This window comes from Schistocerca piceifrons, chromosome 5 (assembly GCF_021461385.2).
Source record: "Schistocerca piceifrons isolate TAMUIC-IGC-003096 chromosome 5, iqSchPice1.1, whole genome shotgun sequence".
Classification (NCBI taxonomy): Eukaryota; Metazoa; Arthropoda; class Insecta; order Orthoptera; family Acrididae; genus Schistocerca; species Schistocerca piceifrons.
In genome coordinates, this window is record NC_060142.1 from 446333202 (window position 1) to 446351540 (window position 18339).

Genomic DNA, 18339 nt, shown 5'->3' on the forward strand with positions numbered 1-18339 from the left:
TAGAGAGGAGAAATCGTGGGTCGTTAACTTCCTGATTACAGGATTCTCCACCAGTATCCTTTGTTCCCTTCCAAATCTCTCTCTCTCTCTCTCTCTCTCTCTCTCTCTCTCTCTCTCTCTCTCTCTCGTTAAATTACTACATTCAGGAGGACCTTGTTGATGTCGATCCATCCGTCGAATGGTTCACCTTCGGCGACCCCTTAGATGGCATTGAGAGATCCATACAAACACAACATTTCACCATATACTACAAGCACTCATCATTTTCACTTGCACTAAACACGTTACATCCAACCTTGGCAAACACAAGTGCTGCCTGTAGGGAGAGCTGCAACGGTTGTAATTAACTGAAAAACCAGGCAAGGTGAAGAGCATATGGAAAACATACTGAGATAGCTTTAACAGCAAATGGGATCTGGCAGTAAATCTAGACAAGGCGGAGTATATGTGTGTGGGATAGTACTTCGTGAAAATTGACAAGGGGGAAGGAAAAGTAAAATCCTGCTAAAGATATAAATATCTTTGATCAATGATAGGTAACTCCGGTACATGCGCCAACGATATTAGTTCCAGCGCAGCTGTGGGACATAATGATACTCGGCAGGACATTAAGAAAAAAGAATATTCCACATTGTGGCGAAGAACTTGCTTCTGTATGGAGCGGAGATATGAAATGGCCTGAAACAACGAAAATAAGGGTAAATTAGACATGATATGATGATTGAAGGTTAACTAGGTTCAAAAATGGTCTGAGCACTATGGGACTTAACTTCTGAGGTCATCGGTCCCCTAGAACTTTGAACTACTGAAACCTAACTAACCTAAGGACACCACACACATCCATGCCCGTGGCAGGATTCGAACCTGCGACCGTAGCGGTCGCGCGTTTCCAGACTGTAGCGCCTAGAACCGCTCGGCCACACCGGCCGGCAAAGTTAACTAGGGTTGCGTTGACGATGGTGCTAAGCTATACTTCAAACCTACAGCGTGTTGCCACGCTGTCAGTATCGGAGAATACCGCGTCTCATGAACGAAACTAGACAAATAAATAAATAAATTATACGCGACCTGTGGTTCCTTATTTTTACATTCACGAAAGATACGGTGACACGCCACCGCCGAAGTGACGTCAACTTCGAACTTGCATACCTGGAAGTCAGTCAAAGGGACATGGTTCTGGTGCTCAAAATTATTTACGTATACGGCTCGATAGTGACTTGAACAGATCGTTTGTGGTCGCTGTTGGAATAACTACATGCAGTCAAGGGACGTTCATATTTCGTATCGTGAATATCCTACATCTCGTAGGAAAGGAGTAAACAGAGCTTACCGTTTATACGAGAAAATCCCGAAGCAGATGACTGCAGTATGGTCGAAGCGTCTAAAGCGAAGAGGAGCATGTTGCGGGATAACATTCTAGAAGATTTCACATTCAAAAGAGAGACCATCCCTATTGAAGGCAACTGCTTCACTTACCATCGACGACGGGGTCGTTAGAGGCGGAGCACAAACTCGGATTCGAGAATGCTGGGGAAAGAAATGGGCTGTAGCCTTTTGCGAAGGCACCAATTTTCGCCAGGTGGAGATTTCCTCTGCTAACTGGGTAGTCGTTAGTGCTTGCCTTGTGCGGTGGTCGTACACTTGGCGCGTGGGAGCGGGTGGCAACGGGCCGGTTCTGCAGACGGGCGTTTTGCGTGAGCAGCGGAAGACGTGGGCGTCCGTCTGGTGCTGGTGGCGCTGCTGAGGACCTCTATTGAGGTCAAGTCGCGGCCAAGGTCGTCGCAGACGCTCGTCTCGCTATGAAATTTCGGCGACCGCTCCTGCCGCGACACTTGCTCACCTGCGAAACCCACCTCCCCAGACGCTGCAGTGGCTTGTGCGAGCTTCTCGCCTCCTAGCAGATTTCGTCCCTTACGAAACGCACCGTCACGACAGCTTTTTCTTTCTTTGGTGACATTCGCCGTAACGACGCGGGTTTTCAACACAGCCGCCTTGCTGAAACATGACCGCTCTTACCAAGTTTATTCTTCGTTCACTTAGGACAATGTTTTGAGAAGGAATTGTGCATCCGTAGTAGAATTACAACGAGCATAAATCTATCAGCATTTTAGAAAAAATGGAAAGGAATGTGCGAAGTAGCTTTGTCTCGTCGCACATCAGTCTCGGCAAATTCGATGAATATCAGCACTATTTGTGCTTGACATTTTAATAAATGCTCTGTTCTGCACAGAAACCTATCCAGTGGTTACAGACATCCATGTCATAAGCATACGTCTAAAATCCCATTGTATATTTAAACATGGCAGGTTCAACCGCAGGTGGACAAGATTTGGAACGTACGTTTCGATGGTGTTTTGGAAGTGTGCTTGTGTAAGGATGTGTGCACATACATTGCACGCTTGTCAGTGATTCGCGTAGATGGAGTATACATTCCAGTTTAGCAGCCCCAGTGGAAATTTTTCTTTCTTATCTACCTAGAAGTTGCGCTAAGTGTTTGACCCACCATATTATTTTAATACGTTTGGATGAAGCGTTGCATTTTCCTTATCGTTAAGGTGAAGATAATTCCGTGGAGGCTGGATTTTTAGTGACGGATGTCTCTTGTAAAAATTGTCTTCACTGCCGCTTGCTGAAGGTGCTCAGTTATTGAGGCATCCACTTTATGTATTTGCCAGTAGAGTATGAGCTTTTAACTGAACGAATGGTTGTAATAGTAAGAAACATAGAGCTATGAACATAGGCAATTAAAATTTGTGGAGCATGTAGCAGGTGGCTGTTACGAAAATGCAGCTACTGACGGAGGTCCAGTGTGGGTGCAGTTATGGTGTAGTAGTCAAACTTAATAGGTATTCTTATACATTAATGAGGAACTGATTCACGCTGGAAAAACACTCAGTTCCAGTTTTGGACACCACATGCAAATCTGGACGTTGCACAGCATCTCGTCGCCGTCTCCAGTGCTCATGTTGAACAAATAGTGTACGTGGTGGCTAATAATGAAATCAACGTTGTACCTTTCTCACTGTTTGACCTAATACGCTATATATGGAGACATTTCTATACGTCTTCCTTGCATTCACAGCAGCAGATTTGCACATGGTGGCCACAATTGGAACTAACTTTTTTTTCCAGTGTAAATCGGTTGCGCATTATCACATTAGAATATCTACAGATTTCCCCAACTGAATAGCCATAAGGCATTTTATATATGGCCTTGATCCACAGGTTTTTTTCTGTTTAGGTGGTCTGCAATGGCCATTCGCTGGATGTAATCCAGTGCGCTCAATTTTTTACCGGTTTTTTTTCCAGATGTCACATATTTCGTTGCATGTTCGGTAAGAGAGCAGAACATGCCCCGACGACGTCAGCTTACACACTCCGATCAAAATTGCTTTCTGATTGATGGATCGCAGTACCGGGGCATTGTTGCCAGCGTGCAGCCAGCCACACCTCACAAGGCGCTGCGCGTACCTTCAAAATGGGCAACAGAGCCAGCCACGGCGCTCGAGAGAGAACTGGGATTGGTTAGCGGCCGGCTACCTACTATTCGACTCGGTGAAATGTGAATCACAGAGCTATTTTAATAGGAGTACAGTCTGGACTACGGGGCGTTCGACTGTTCGTTAACTCTGGTGGCCTGCTGGTGTGTTAGGGTCAACTACAACGCTAGTGAGATAAACGACTGCGACCTAACCGACTTGTGAGAGAATACTAGAACAGAATGATGTCACGCCCGGAGTAGTGTTTCTGTTTTTCGCGAGGGCCTAACCACTCCGCAGATTTATGAAAGCCCGCAGCGTCACGCCAGCTGTTAACGCTATCGCGTTTATTTAAAATACGCCGAAAATAAAGCGTCCCACCATTTTGGGGCTGGGTCTCTGGAGAGGAGTTTATCCCGAGGCGCCACTGCCGGCTGTCAGGCAGAATGTGCTTGGCCTTGTGAGCTGACACCACATCGCAGTTTAGATGGAGCTCGGCCGGCGGACTGAGGGTAAATTAGAAAATGCTGGCGCGCGGGAGGTTTTTTCGGCGAACCCACTGGCAGTTTGCCGCCTCGGCAAGGCCGAAGGCAGAGGCGTCGAGTACCCTTCAGCGTCACGTTGCAACACAGCAGATACAGGACAAAATAGTAGCAACATGGTTCTGCTCGATCAATTCTGGGGTGGTGTCCTCTTATCGACCTGGACTATGTATGCACTTCAGCGAGAAGCATCGGTTGTGTTCGACACAGACGAGCGAAGACGAGCGATGTTCTTGACGCTTCTCGAGCTCAAATCTATTACAAGAGACCCGTTGTTTTCCCAGGCTAGCACAGTAAGACTCGTACTCAGTCTGTAACGAGTGACTTCTCTACGATGCAAAATTACTGTGTGCCCTTAAATAGGATAGCGGTTCAAAGCCACCGTCAAGCCATCCAAATGTAGGTTTTTCCATGATTTCGCAGAATCGCTGAAGGAGAACGCCTGGATGTTACCAAATCAGAGCCCGCGCCACATCACCAGTGGCCACCTTGTCGACGGAATTAAAACCCTTACCTTCATTTCCTCTTAGAATAGAGCATTGGAGTGAAGATTATATTCTGTTGGCCTCCATACTGTCAGGCCTATAAAAAAAGCGATGTAATTTTAGAAATGCGCAAAAGAGAAAGACAGTCGTGCATGACCAGGACTCAAACCTCAAACCTTGAACCGGGTCTTTCCCAAGCAGTGCCATTACCGACTGACTTATTCAGTCTCGACTCGCCATCGCAGCTCTGCCAGTTCCTCTTATCCACTTTCGAAACCATGCTCCCTGCGTATTTCTTGGACTACCATCCAGAAACATGTAAACGAAGGCGTCTGTAAAGTTGGCAAAATACGATCGTACTTGAATAGCTGAGTTATTACGAGCAGTGCGTATGTAATGTAAGGTTCTGAATTCCACTCCCGACCGATAGGTACTTTTAAACTTACGGGTAGTTTGAACATAGCACACGCTCCTATCTAGAGTGCAAAGATCAATCTGGAAGGTAGTTGCATTAGTGACGAGAAATAATTATCGAAAATGATACCTCAACTGGAGTCTTGCAGGGAAAACCTTTCCCTTCCACTGCATTTCCTGTACGGTAGCTGTTTTGTGGTGGTGTTGGGGTCTTCATTCCGAAGACTGATTTAATACAGCTCCCCACGCTGGTCTACCCTGCCCAGAGCTCTTCTTATCTTAATAAACCTCCCCCCCCCCCACACACACACACACTCACGCTCACACTTCCCTCCATTGCCAAACTGATAATTACTTGATACCTCAGGATGAGCCCTATTAACTGATAACTTCTTTTGGTCAAGTTGTGCCATTAGTTCCTTTGGCGGTTTACGAGCAAGAATCATGATTTTCTATCACCCTTAGCTGTGTGTTAATTTCCGTCATCACATGCTGCAGAGTTGTGCAGTACTACTTTTATTCCCCTATGAAGAGACAGTATTAAAAGATGCAGCACATTAGTATACATAATCAAGGCTTTTCGTAGATGGTTAGTGACTATGAACTTGCGTCTTCTCTTGACTGTCACGAGCAGTGTTTACTTAGTCACTGTGTCGTTCAAGAATCGTGTGTGTGTGTGTGTGTGTGTGTGTGTGTGTGTGTGTGTGTGTGTATTGAAACTAAGCTAGGCTGTTGCAGAAGCACCTGTGACCCTAACATTTAGTTATTTGATTTTTAATCACTGTCACGTCTGTAGTAGTCTGACGAAACAGGGGTATCGCTCATACGAGGAGAAAACATTTATAGCGTGACGTTTGACGTGTCAGCCGACGTGACGTGCTGCAATCAGTTTACACACAAATCTGCTGCGAGAGCTGAAATTGCGTGATCACGCGGGCAGCGAGTCATTGGTGCGTTTATTTTCCGTGGGGAAAAACTATCGGAAATTGACACTTTGGTCTGCGTGTCTGTATCTCGCATTATCTCCCCGCCTGGGCCTTTCGGAATTGCGATAGCTATCCGGCGATCGGCGTTCGCTTGGTGAGCGACCTTAGCCTGCGCTTGACTAAGCGCTGCGGCGAGGTTTCAGCGACTGACACACGCCTCGCAATAAATCTGGGAGAGCAAAACAAGTTCGCGGTCAGCGAAATGCGCTATGAGCGCTGTCGAAACGTGCTCCGCCACTTGCGGCCTCAAGTCGACCATTCGACCACAGGCTGCTTGTTCAATTGTAGTAAATAAGCTGAAACATTGAACAACAGAAGGAAAACACGTTGCCGGTCATTTTACAAGGTCACAGAAGTAATTTCTGATTTGCCATCCTCAGGCTGGCAGTGAATTGCATAAGGTGAACATTTTGAGTAGATGGTCTCAAACCACAGGGAGACGTTTGGGTATCAAAATAGTTGAGAACGTGTTACTAGGATTCTAGAGAAGAGCTTTCCTTGTGAAGTTCTCCAGTATTAACCCCAAGACAGGAGACATTTAGGAAGAATATATATATATATATATATATATATATATATATATATATATATAGTGTTCTAAAAATAGAGCGTGTGGAACATTGTCAGCAATGCAGTAGGAAGCAAAAAATCTGAGCACTGAAGATAGTTTGAAATAAAGCGAAACACGCATGACCGTAAATAACACTTTTATAGTCGCAAAAGGCGGAATATTACATATATTACGGGGCTATTGTTACTATACTGTGTGGATGCGTTGATTGGCTGTGGTTTTGTTGTTGACATACGATCTGTTGATCGTATTTAACCTCCGTTATATTACGACACTACAGTACGTGTTGATCGCAGGTAGCAAAATTTCGCGTTTCCGCCTGGAGCAGTTGTTCCTGCCAGTACACGCATGTGTTGCGAGCGTGGTTGCGTTCTACGATCCTTAGGAATAGAACAGGAAATGGAACACCAGTTGATAGCGTATCGAGGATATCAATGAAAGGCAACATCTTTCCTACGGCATGGCTCACACTTGTCAGCTAGATGGGAATGTTATGATTTTCGCCTGGCAACTTTTTTTTTTTAATTTTTTTTTTATTTACTGCCCATCCCGCGAAGCCACATCGGCTGCTCAAGTGTGACAAGCTGCTACTACGCCTGTCCTGTACTCTGCCATACCTCGTTACGTAAGTCGTATAGCAATCGGGCTGGGGGGGGGGGGGGGGGGGATCGGGCACGTCTGGTACGCGAGACGCATTACTTGCTGGGATGGGATAGGACGTGCATACACTACTCATTACATTTTCATAAGCCTGTGAATAATTGGGTCATGGAATTAGGTCATGTTTTGTCTTACGCAATGGGATGCTAATGAAGCAAGAGCACAGGTCGCGGTACGCACATTTGAATACTCAGGCGGCGAGGGAGTCACTCTGGAACTTCTGAAGGCCGCGTCGTTTCGCCACCGCATGCATATTGAGCGTGTGCTCCATTTGCACTGGTGTAGCCGCAGCTCTTAAGCGGATGTCTGTAATGAATAAGGAAGTGAACTGGGTGTTGCGCAGTCCCATTGGTAATAAGAGAATTTTTCCTCAAATTGCTTGTCAGGCAAAGATTAGTGTTTTTCTGCACTGGTGTTCCCTGGTGATTGTCGTTCATGCATTTTTTTCCCTAAGACAATACAGGGAAAGCAACGGGAGTGCATGTTTTTTAATCTTTGCCTCGTTTAACATTCACCACTATTTTCTTTACCTGAAAACTTCGTAATAATCCCGCAAGACGTGCGCAGACATTCATTGCGCATATGGTGGAGCAAGTAATTAAATTTAACTCTACTAAATATAACAATTTTTCATTCGATGATCGTTTAGTAACAAACGGTGCTCTGTAGCAGTTATAAATATTTTTGACAGCTGTTAAGCGAATCACTTCCCTCTTAGATAACAATGATACCGTTCTGTTTCGAATTATTTGCTAAAGCAACAAACGTTAAATGAATGTCCTTCAATTGGATGCAAAGCATAATTTACATTGGTTTCATAACAAATGTTAATACCGAGAACTAAGTTTCTTTGAAGCAGATTATTGACCTCATAGGTAACTAGTTTAAAACAGATTGTCCAGTACTGACGATTCTCTCACACGGGATAAGGAGATCGTCCACGTGCCCCAGGATGTTTGTTTATAATCGAAATTGGTAGCAGATCAGGACACACACACACACACACACACACACACACACATACACACACACACATAAAAAACATTTGCGCGCTAGGACTACTGTAAGTGGTAGTACCGTTCGACACAGTGCTCTATTGTAAATTGATTTTTATTACGACGGTTTTCAGTCGTCGACCGTTCTTTTGGAACTATACCAACGTGAAACGAAGAAAACAAAATGTAAACAACGTACGAATTCAAAAGCACATGCAATAAAGTAGACGTAATTTGGTACTTACGAAAGATAAACAGTGAAACTTTTCTTTCGCTATGACCAATTAAAGATTGGTTTAGTGACTTAGTACATTTTTACATTTGTTTTCTTCATACCGCGTTCATATAGCTTATGGATGATGGTCAAGACCGAAAACGGTCGGAATAATTACGAATTTATAATATGTAAGTACGAATTTACAATATAGCACTGTGTAATACTTTTTCTATGATACATGTCTGGTGTTGACTGTCGCTTAAAAAAAATTATCCTTGGAACCATTGTCACGTTGGATCGTAGAACATTTAAAGCACTTCAAAGTTCTGTCACACAGCACACATTTCACGAATGATTTTTACATATATATACCGGGTGATGAAAAAGTCAGTATAAATTTGAAAACTTAATAAACCACGGAATAATGTAGATAGAGAGGTAGAAATTGACACACATGCTTGGAATGACATGGGCTTTTATTAGAACCAAAATGCGGGATGGCGCTCCACCCCATATTCCTAGACGCGTGAAAGATCTCTTGCGCGCGTCGTTAGTGATGATCGTGTGCTCAGCGGCCACTTTCGTCATGCTTAGCCTCACAGGTCCCCAGACCTCAGTCCGTGAGATTATTGGCTTTGGGGTTACCTGAAGTCGCAAGTGCATCGTGGTCAACCGACATCTCTAGGGATGCTGGAAGACAACATCCGGCGCCAATGTCTCACCATAACTCCGGACATGCTTTACAGTGCTGTTCACAACATTATTCCTTGACTACAGCTATTGTTGAGGAATGATGGTGGACATATTGAGCATTTTCTGTAAAGGACGTCATCTTTGCTTTGTCTTACTTTGTTATGCTAATTATTGCTATTCTGAGCACATGAAGCGCCATCTGTCGGACATTTTTTGAACTTCTGTAATTTTTTGGTTGTAATAAAACCCCATGTCATTCCACGCATTTGTGTCAATTTGTATGTCTCTATCTACATTATTCCGTGGTTTATTCAGATTTCAAATTTATACCGACTTTTTGATCACCCGGTATATAATATATGTGTATATTATTAGTCATGGTGTTAATAGCAGAAATGTATTTAAATAATAAAACAAGCCCCTCTTGTTGGGAGCATTTATTTATGTGTTCCTTATTTTTATTGTTGCAGACCAAAAAGAACAACCCGAACCACATCAAGCGACCCATGAATGCCTTCATGGTGTGGTCACAGATCGAGCGGCGCAAGATCTGCGAGCAGCAGCCAGACATGCACAACGCGGAGATTTCGAAGCGGCTGGGCCGCCGCTGGAAGATGCTCTCAGAGGAGGAGCGGCAACCCTTCATCGACGAGGCAGAACGGCTGCGCCAGCTGCACATGAAGGAATACCCGGACTACAAGTACCGGCCGCGCAAGAAGGCCGTGAAGCCGCCTCCCAAGAGCGCGTCGCCCTCCAAGAAAAGCAAGAAGAGCGCTGCCGCAGTGTGCGCCGCGACGTCTGTGGCGGTGACGGGAGCAGCCGCGGCTGCCGCTGGGGTGACGTCGACTGCGACGTCGGTGCCCACCCAGAGGAACGATTCCAACAACAACGGTCTGGAGGGCCTATCGGGAGCGGCATCCAGGGGCGGAGTGAGGATCCTGCCGCCTCTGAGTCGCAGCAGCGGCAGTAGCGCACTCAAGGTGAAGCTGGCCATCGACCGCAAGGCCAAAGAGGTGCGCGCCGCCCGGCAACAACAGCAGCAGCAGCAGCAACAGCAGCAGCAGCCGCCGTCACCACCACTGCTGCAGTACGCCCCGCAGCCGCCCAACGCTGCCGCCAAAGTGCCGTCCAGTCCCTCCTGCGACACCCCCGACTCGCCAGAGAGCGCGTCGCTGTACGACGAGGCGTCGTCGACGACATCCGTCGCCGTCCTGGACACGAAGTTTGTGACGCCCGTGGCGGTGGCACGCCTGCCCTCTCTGGTCCTCGCGGCGCCGTCCCCGGCCGTCGTGCCAGACATAAAGTCCCTGCTGGCTCCCGTCAAAATGGAGCCCATGGAGTACGAGGAGATAACCATCAAGGAGGAGCCCATTGACGTGTCCTGTGACCCGGCCGTGCCCGACGTGGCCGACGTCGCGCCCTCGTCTCACAGTCACCACTACCACCACCAGCAGCAACAGCAGCAGCAGCAACTGCAGCAGCACAGCGCCGTCGAGAACCCGAGCCTCGCCGATCTGGACTCGCTCACGGACCTCTTACAGATCTCGCCCGACTTCAGGGTCGACCTGGACACTTTTAGTAACGTTTTCACCAACGACCTGGATTCCTTCGACACGACCAGCTCCAGCTCGGGCTCGCACCTCGAGTTCTCGTGCACGCCCGACATGACGGACATGCTGTCCGACTTTGGCGTCACCGAGTGGGTCGACAACAGCTACTGCTGAGCTGTCGGCCTTCGCTGCCGCCGTCGTCGCCACTGCCCTCCCGGAGTGTGGGCCACTACTTAGACGATGCAGAGGCACGCCACCGACGCTCGTCCTCACCTTCACTCGACCTTTCTGTAATGCGTAAAATGTAGGCGCGACCGACCCTCCCTGTTGCGCGGGCGCGGGACGTCCTTTTGCCGGCCCGCATTTGTCGTTTCTATTTCGTTCTCCGGTCGACGTCGAGCCTACATTTTGTGCGCCGGTTTATTACGTACCGTACGTGTACGGTATTCGTGTAACGCGAAGCTCTGCACGTACGTCAGGTTTTAAGCTTTTTTACCGATATTATTTTCTCTTAGTAGACTGCTTTGTGCATATGTTATGGCACATCTCTAATTTTTTAGTTTAGGAACATTACTTTTATATACGAATTCTAATATTGGACGACAGAGTGTATTCATTCTTAATGTACAAAGTGTAATCTAATAGATCAGTTTTTTCTGTTTACAACATTTGTGCTTGAGCTTACAATACGCTGAACTCCGTGAGCTTGCTGCGCGAACTCCGTACGTATGGATACCCTGGATGGTGGGATTTGTTTGTTATTTCCACTGTTGTAATGGAAGAACTAAACTAGCCCATTTGTTGTAAATTTAATGTCTTTATGCACTATGACTGTAAACGGTAACACATTGCTCAAGGGTAAAGCTTCGTATGTCGCATTCGAGTGTCGAGAGTTCCTCGTAGCCGCCGTGTCGGCGTCTGTCTGTAATGTACGTACGTCTACAAAAGCTTAAACCTTGATGTATGTGTTTGGCTGCACCCTTCGGTGTACGTTTCACTTAGTCCACATTGATCTCTATGAAAGCGTGTATCATGTCGATCGAGTCTAGTTCCGGTACTGGCTGCTGTCTTTACTCCTTGTTAGAGCCTGCAGACCTGCTCCACAGGCAATATTAAGGCCATACTCAAATACACGTGCTCTGAGGAAAACTACTATCTGGCTGTGATAACCTGTCTCGGGTGACCAATCTGTTTTCTTCTTGTTGTTCAGACTGGTGAAAATTGAAAGAGGTTAAGCAGATGCTAGAAAGAAAAGGTGATTTGTGGAAATTTGTCCTCATGTATGATAAGAATAAGGCCTAACTGGAAGTGCACCGTACGGATGAACACCTTCAGTGTTCACAGGAACTATACTCACATATCATGATACGTCATTATAAGTCATTATCGTTAATAAGTTCATCAGTCTAGCATCGTTATCATACATGGACTGTTTGTGTTCATGTTGCGCTTGAAATTGGCAGAACAGTAAATGAAAATATTGGTACTTAACTAGGTAAAAAGAGGGTGTACAAAATTGAGAAAGCACAGTCAGGAGTTTTTCTTGTATGAATGTGTGTATTCAATATTGGAAGATTGCATAGTATATAAGAGCTTTGTGGTGGATAGTTCCTGATACACTAGCCACCTTGACTCTATATATATATATATTTGATTTACTGTTTAAGTTAACATGGTTTTGATATTTTCTTCTTTCAAATAACAACCTATAATTAGAGAAGAATGTATGTAGTACGGTTATGTATCTGAATAATAAATAGGTGGGACTTTCGGTTATCTGTGTACTTGATTTTTTTGAAGTTGTAAAAATGTTCCTGTGTTTTCAAATATGATTTTTGTAACTCCCCATCATAGGTATACATATGTGGGAAATCTCTTATATGCTTATGTATCATGTTTTTAACATATAACTATAGTCACTTGTATGATAGACAGCTAGGCAGATATAAAAGCACAAAGTTTAATTGATGGAACTTTCTCATCTTTGTGTGGAACAAGTATTTTAATAATGATGACACACGATATGTGGTGTATATACCTGTTGACCTGTTATCTTAATATGTGTGCTATTTCTTTTTAAATGGAACATCTTTCCAATTCTCTAGTTGTATATGAAAAAATTCTTGATGGAGTATATAGCCTGCATATTACCGCGTGTTCCTCTCAACACATTTTTAAATGTGTGCATATAGAAAACAAGTCCAGTGAACTGGCTTGTCAGTAGAAAAGTAAAAGCTTCATTGTCATGTTGAGTTTGCCAAAAGAAGAGAGGAGAAAATTGTTTCTTAACATGAGCTGAATTACTTGTGATAGCAGAGCAATTAGGCATTGACCTGCAAACGTTGTCACAATTGTTTAAAGGAAAGAGAAGAAAATGCGTTATTAGTAATATGAGATGACGTTTCTGTGTTTGAGTTCGCAGCCTTTGTAAAGTGGGTCATACCCAGTATTTTGCTCACCTTTTGTACATTATAATCCTATGTTTTTATATTATTGTTATGTGATTTATAAATATATATATATATATAAACCATTTATGTTTTTGGTGAGGTCATCTACTAAAGGCAGAAGTTGCGGATATGCACAAAAGTACCGTTAAGTTATTTTACTGCTGACCTGATGTATGCCAGTCTTGCACTGTTGCTTTTCCATTGACTCTTTTTCTGTTAAGGCTTTCGAGCTGTAAAACTTAGGTTCTTGAACCTCAATTCGTAATTCTAAGTCAGTTATATATGTTCTGTATACAATTTAAGACAGCTTTTGTCATTTTTTGTACAATTAAAATATTTATTACAAGTTTGTTTGTTTATTTTGATTTATATGATTTGAGTGCTTTGTTAAATGATCCTTCTGTGCTTTTTGTTATGTGAATATTTTGTACAACCTCACTGAAATATATTATGCATAGAAAGATAATTTATGAAAAGAAAATTAGCAATATTTTTGCATATATATAATAAAATAGTGTAAAAAGTTTACCTTACAGCATTTTTGTAAAACAGCCCATGTATCATACTTCATATATACATATTAGTTGAAATAACATGTACATTTTGTATGGTAGATTGTTTATAAAAATATATGGTACACACACCATCCCATTTATAAAATCTTCTTTTTATTACCAACCGAAACCTCAAGTACCATATATTACTTGAAATAGTTGAGTTGTTCTGCACAGACCACGTTCTGGGGTCAATGAAGGTAGCACCAGATGTCAAGAGAGAGAAATTAAAGTAACTGTAACTGTGTAGGTACACAATTTCAAACAAATATTTTCACTTCCCAGTTATGAAAGGAAGTGTAGGACAGACTGTATTAAATAGCCTAATGAGCTAATAGCTATGTCGACCAAACATAAATTATAGAAAAAAAAATGAACACAATGGGCAAAATAGTTTACAGAAATATCTACTGTTGGTTGTATCATCATAGAGTGCTTCAGGTATATGCAGCTTGAAGTTACGTTAATTTCGTAATTACTTGTAGAAAAGGAAAAACAAGGATGCTTTATGCTGCTCTTATCATATTTTTTCACACAAGTGGGATGATATTAAAATAACAATTCACTAATATTCCATGAGAAAAATGGCATAGACAATACTATCAAAATGCTGCATATCACATGCAGAATCCACATGATAGGAAAAAAAGGATGTGCGAAAGTAATTGACTGATGAATTCTGAACCAGTTTTAAGCAGTTATAATTGTTTCTTATTATCAGGGAAAAAAGAACACAAAATTAAAACAAGAGGCGCATCAATAAGTAGAATAAAATGTTTGGCTAAGCCAGAGTGTCTGCGAACAGTTTCCTAAATTTCTGTTCTGCGATTGATATTTTTATGACCATTACAATATAATATGAGCAAGATGTGTAACAGCCTGGAGAAAGGCAAGGTAATACAACATTCAATAACACAATTACTTGTCTTCAGTGACTGATGCTCTCCTTAGTTATCACTGCTTTTTGATAAGATTTTGAGTTGTACGGAGGTACTGTAGAATGAGTAAAATTCAGTGCTCTTGGTGAGGCTAAATGTATGTTACTTCTCAGACTTGCATTCCACACTTATATGGCATTGTGTAGCATTTCTGTGATACATAAAATTTCCATTAAATGCAGTCTCTTTTTAAGGCCAAAATTGTACTCATCAGAGAAAAGTGTAAACTATGTTGGGATTTCAGTCTAGTTGTTGGATATGGAAATTAAGCTCAGTCAAAATTAGCAATTTACACTTTGAGACGAGCTAGCTTCAGTCATCACTCCTAGTCACAATATATGCATTACAATACAACACAGTTTATTTTCTGTGCTCATCAAATATGCACACCTGTTGGGCAGCAAGAGGCAGCCTATCTGGTGTCAATCAGTTCCTCTTTGGTTTCTATTGGGATTTCAAACACACACTACTTCCTAAAGCCGTATATACATGGCATGAGTGAGATCCAGTGACTTCGCTCGCCAAGTTTGAATAATCTCCACTTTTAATTCTGTATTCAGAAGTATATATGCCATGGAGATTAATATCGAAAGTGGAGTGGTGTAACATGGTAATGAAGTGGCTTCAAATAAGGTCCTATTAATTGATACAGTACAACTTAGCTGGCAAGGTAATAGTGATTGCTGATGATCTTAGAATATAGCATATTGATTTTCCTTCATTACTACCATAGCCATTACAGAAATTTGAAACACTACCACGGTTAGAAGTGGTCACATTTTATCAATACAGTTGGTAGAAGTCTTGGTACTACACTATGGCACTGGAAAATCTAGTGAAAGACTTGCACTTTGGTTTCAAGGTATTTGTCCCCATTTCTTGTCTTGTTAATGACAAATGTGTATCTGCTCCACTTTGTCTTTCATGGGCAAGTTAATGAGTATCTACTACATTCCCAAATGATCCAACACCATTCATTCTATCTCAGGAAAATAAATGCATTGTTTAGAACTTTGCCAGTTCTTTGTGTCGTGATTGACTTGTATGTGTCTATCCGTGGTGATAAATCCATATAGGATGATGCCTGTAGTAAAGTATTTACCTATATACCTGCCTGCACTACACATTAAATGTATGTCTATGGCTTCTTATGAGGAGAAATGCTTCACCTCTGGTAAGTCGTCAACACTGATAAACTTCACTGTGGGCATATTTCAGCCAAGTACATATTATTTTCCTAGGTAGCACCAACAGTTTGAGTTCTGTAGGCAGTTACAAAATATTAAAGTTTATAAACATATGCCTCAGGTATATTGCTCAATCTAGATGTGCTACCTGAACTATTTATTTCCAACCACTGGTTCCTTATCACAGGGGGACAGTTAAACACATCGTATACTCCGCGTATTATCTTTGACAGTAATGTGTTGGGAGACTCTGTGCATATATTCCTACATTTAACCAGACTTACCACATTGATACAAACAGGAAAGTGACAGTAGATGCAGAAGACATCCCAGGAAAAAATTGACACTACGAAGAAAGTAGTATACGAGGGTTGAATGAAAAGTAATGCCTCCACCTTCGTTAATTGGGTCTGGATGGGAATACTTCAATAAATCAAACGCAGAAATAATGCTTAGAATGTGATCTTTAATTGCCAATATTCACTTTTGCACATAATCACCAGCCAATTGGATAAATTTCTATCGACGATGAACAAATTTTCTGAAGCCGTCACGGGAGAAGTCGACATTGTTTCCGCAAACACAGTCTCACAGCTCTCTTAACGTTTTCATCCGAAGCATAATGATGTCCCCGCAGATCGCCTTTCATTATCGGGATCAGATGGAAGTCAGAGGGTGCTAAATCTGGACTGTATGGAGGATGCCGTATGTCTCTGAAGTTCTGCTGTGATGGCAAATGAAGTGTGTGGTTTGGCATTGTCATACTGCGAGAAAACATTTCCCTTTTCCTTTCAGACCCTTGTTAGCCGTCGTTTCAGAGTTAGCAGCATTGTGAATTAACACTGAATTATTGAGGAAGGCCGTTGCAATTCGGCCGAAACGTCGGTTTTAGTTTGTTATTGTTAGTTTTTAGCTATGACGTGGCATAATACCCAGAAGAATTTTAATCACTATGGCACCGGCCGCGGAAGCGTACATTGTTATAACTCTGAACTATTGTTGTTCCATGATCAAGAAAATCAACATGGATGACACCATCTGCGTCCCAGAACACTGTGGCCATGATTTTTCCAGCTGAGGGCTGCATCTTGGATTTCTTTTTCTGGGCGAGTCACATCAACACAATCACCTTAAACTGCTTTCATTCTCTGATGAATCTCCTTTGAGCTGATGCCTTCTGCTGTCAAGAATTCAATGACAGCACGTTGCTTAAATCGCACTGACCGACCGTCTGCGCAGGGTTCACTGCTTTACACTGTAACAGCACAACCATTCAATGCTAAGGCTTCCCGCCAACTGGAGCTGTAAAGCAGAGGCTACGGAACAAGCCAGTACCTGCCGCCTACGAATGCTGCCAACTGTTGGAGACTTACGAAGGTGGAGGCATTCTTTTCAGTCAATCCTCGCATTTAATGGACAATTACTGACTGCTGGGAAATATTGTAGTAGTAGTCGTCGTCTCAGCAAGGTACTATCTGTTTCTGTTATTAAATTCACTTCCGAAATTATACAAAATAACGCAAGTTTGTTGTAAATATTGCTAGTATCCTGAAGTACTACTTCATGAAGGCAAAAAAAGGCATCAGAAAATCGCTGATACAAAATAGCTGAGTAGACGGTAAGAGCGTTCGTAGTGTAAGATATGTAGTCTGTTGGAGATAACACACCACTAATTCCATATACTGCATAACATTTTCACTTTCGTATTAACACAGATGCAACTTGAAACATAAACAATTTGTAAGCTGATGTGCATTGATATTACATTCTAACTTGTCTAAGAAACAAATGGTTAACGTAAACTAACAATTGAAGAAATTGTTACTAATAAAAAAGGCTGTTTATGTAAAAGATTTATTGAAGTTTTGAAAATTTTACACTCAAATAGTTAATGTAAGGGTACTAGAATAAGGGAATCATTATTGTATACAGTATTGTTTTCAGTCTTTTTAATTGATCTTACAATGAAATCCAAGTATTGTTGAAACTTCCTGGCAGATTAAAATTGTGCCGGACCTAGACTAGAACTCGGGACCTTTGCCTTTCGCGGGCAACTGCTCTACCAACTGAACTACCCAAGCACGACTCACGTCCCGTCCTCACAACTTTACTTCTGCCAGTACCTCGTCTCCTACCTTCCAAATTTTACAGAAGCTCTCCTGCGAACCCTGCAGAACTAGCACTCCTGAAAGAAAGGATATTGCGGATACATGGCTTAGCCACAGCCTGGGAGATGTTTCCAGAATGAGATTTTCACTCTGCAGCAGAGTTTGTGCTGATATGAAACTTCCTGGCAGATTAAAACTGTGTGCCGGACCGAGACTCGAACTCGGGACCTTTGCCTTTCGTGGGCAAGTGCAGTGCAGTTTTAATCTGCCAGGAAGTTTCATATCAGCGCACACTCCGCTGCAGAGTGAAAATCTCATTCTGGAAACATCCCCCAGGCTGTGGCTAAGCCATGTCTCCGCAATATCCCTTCTTTCAGGAGTGCTAGTTCTGCAGGGTTCACAGGAGAGCTTCTGTACAGTTTGGAAGGTAGGAGACGAGGTACTGGCAGAAGTAAAGTTGTGAGGACGGAGCGTGAGTAGTGGTTGGGTAGCTCAGTTGGTAGAGCACTT

General features: G+C 43.0%; 1 protein-coding gene across 1 annotated transcript in view; it reads left to right on the top strand.

The window, feature by feature from the left end:
• LOC124797952 (transcription factor Sox-11-A-like) overlaps positions 1–13702 on the top strand; it is a 79141-nt gene extending 65439 nt beyond the window's left edge. Inside the window, exon 2 of the mRNA XM_047261101.1 lies at positions 9513–13702. Coding sequence (XP_047117057.1) covers positions 9513–10766 — 1254 coding nt within the window. The 3' untranslated portion in view covers positions 10767–13702. The remainder of the gene's footprint in view (positions 1–9512) is intronic.
• Positions 13703–18339: the final 4637 nt, after the last annotated feature.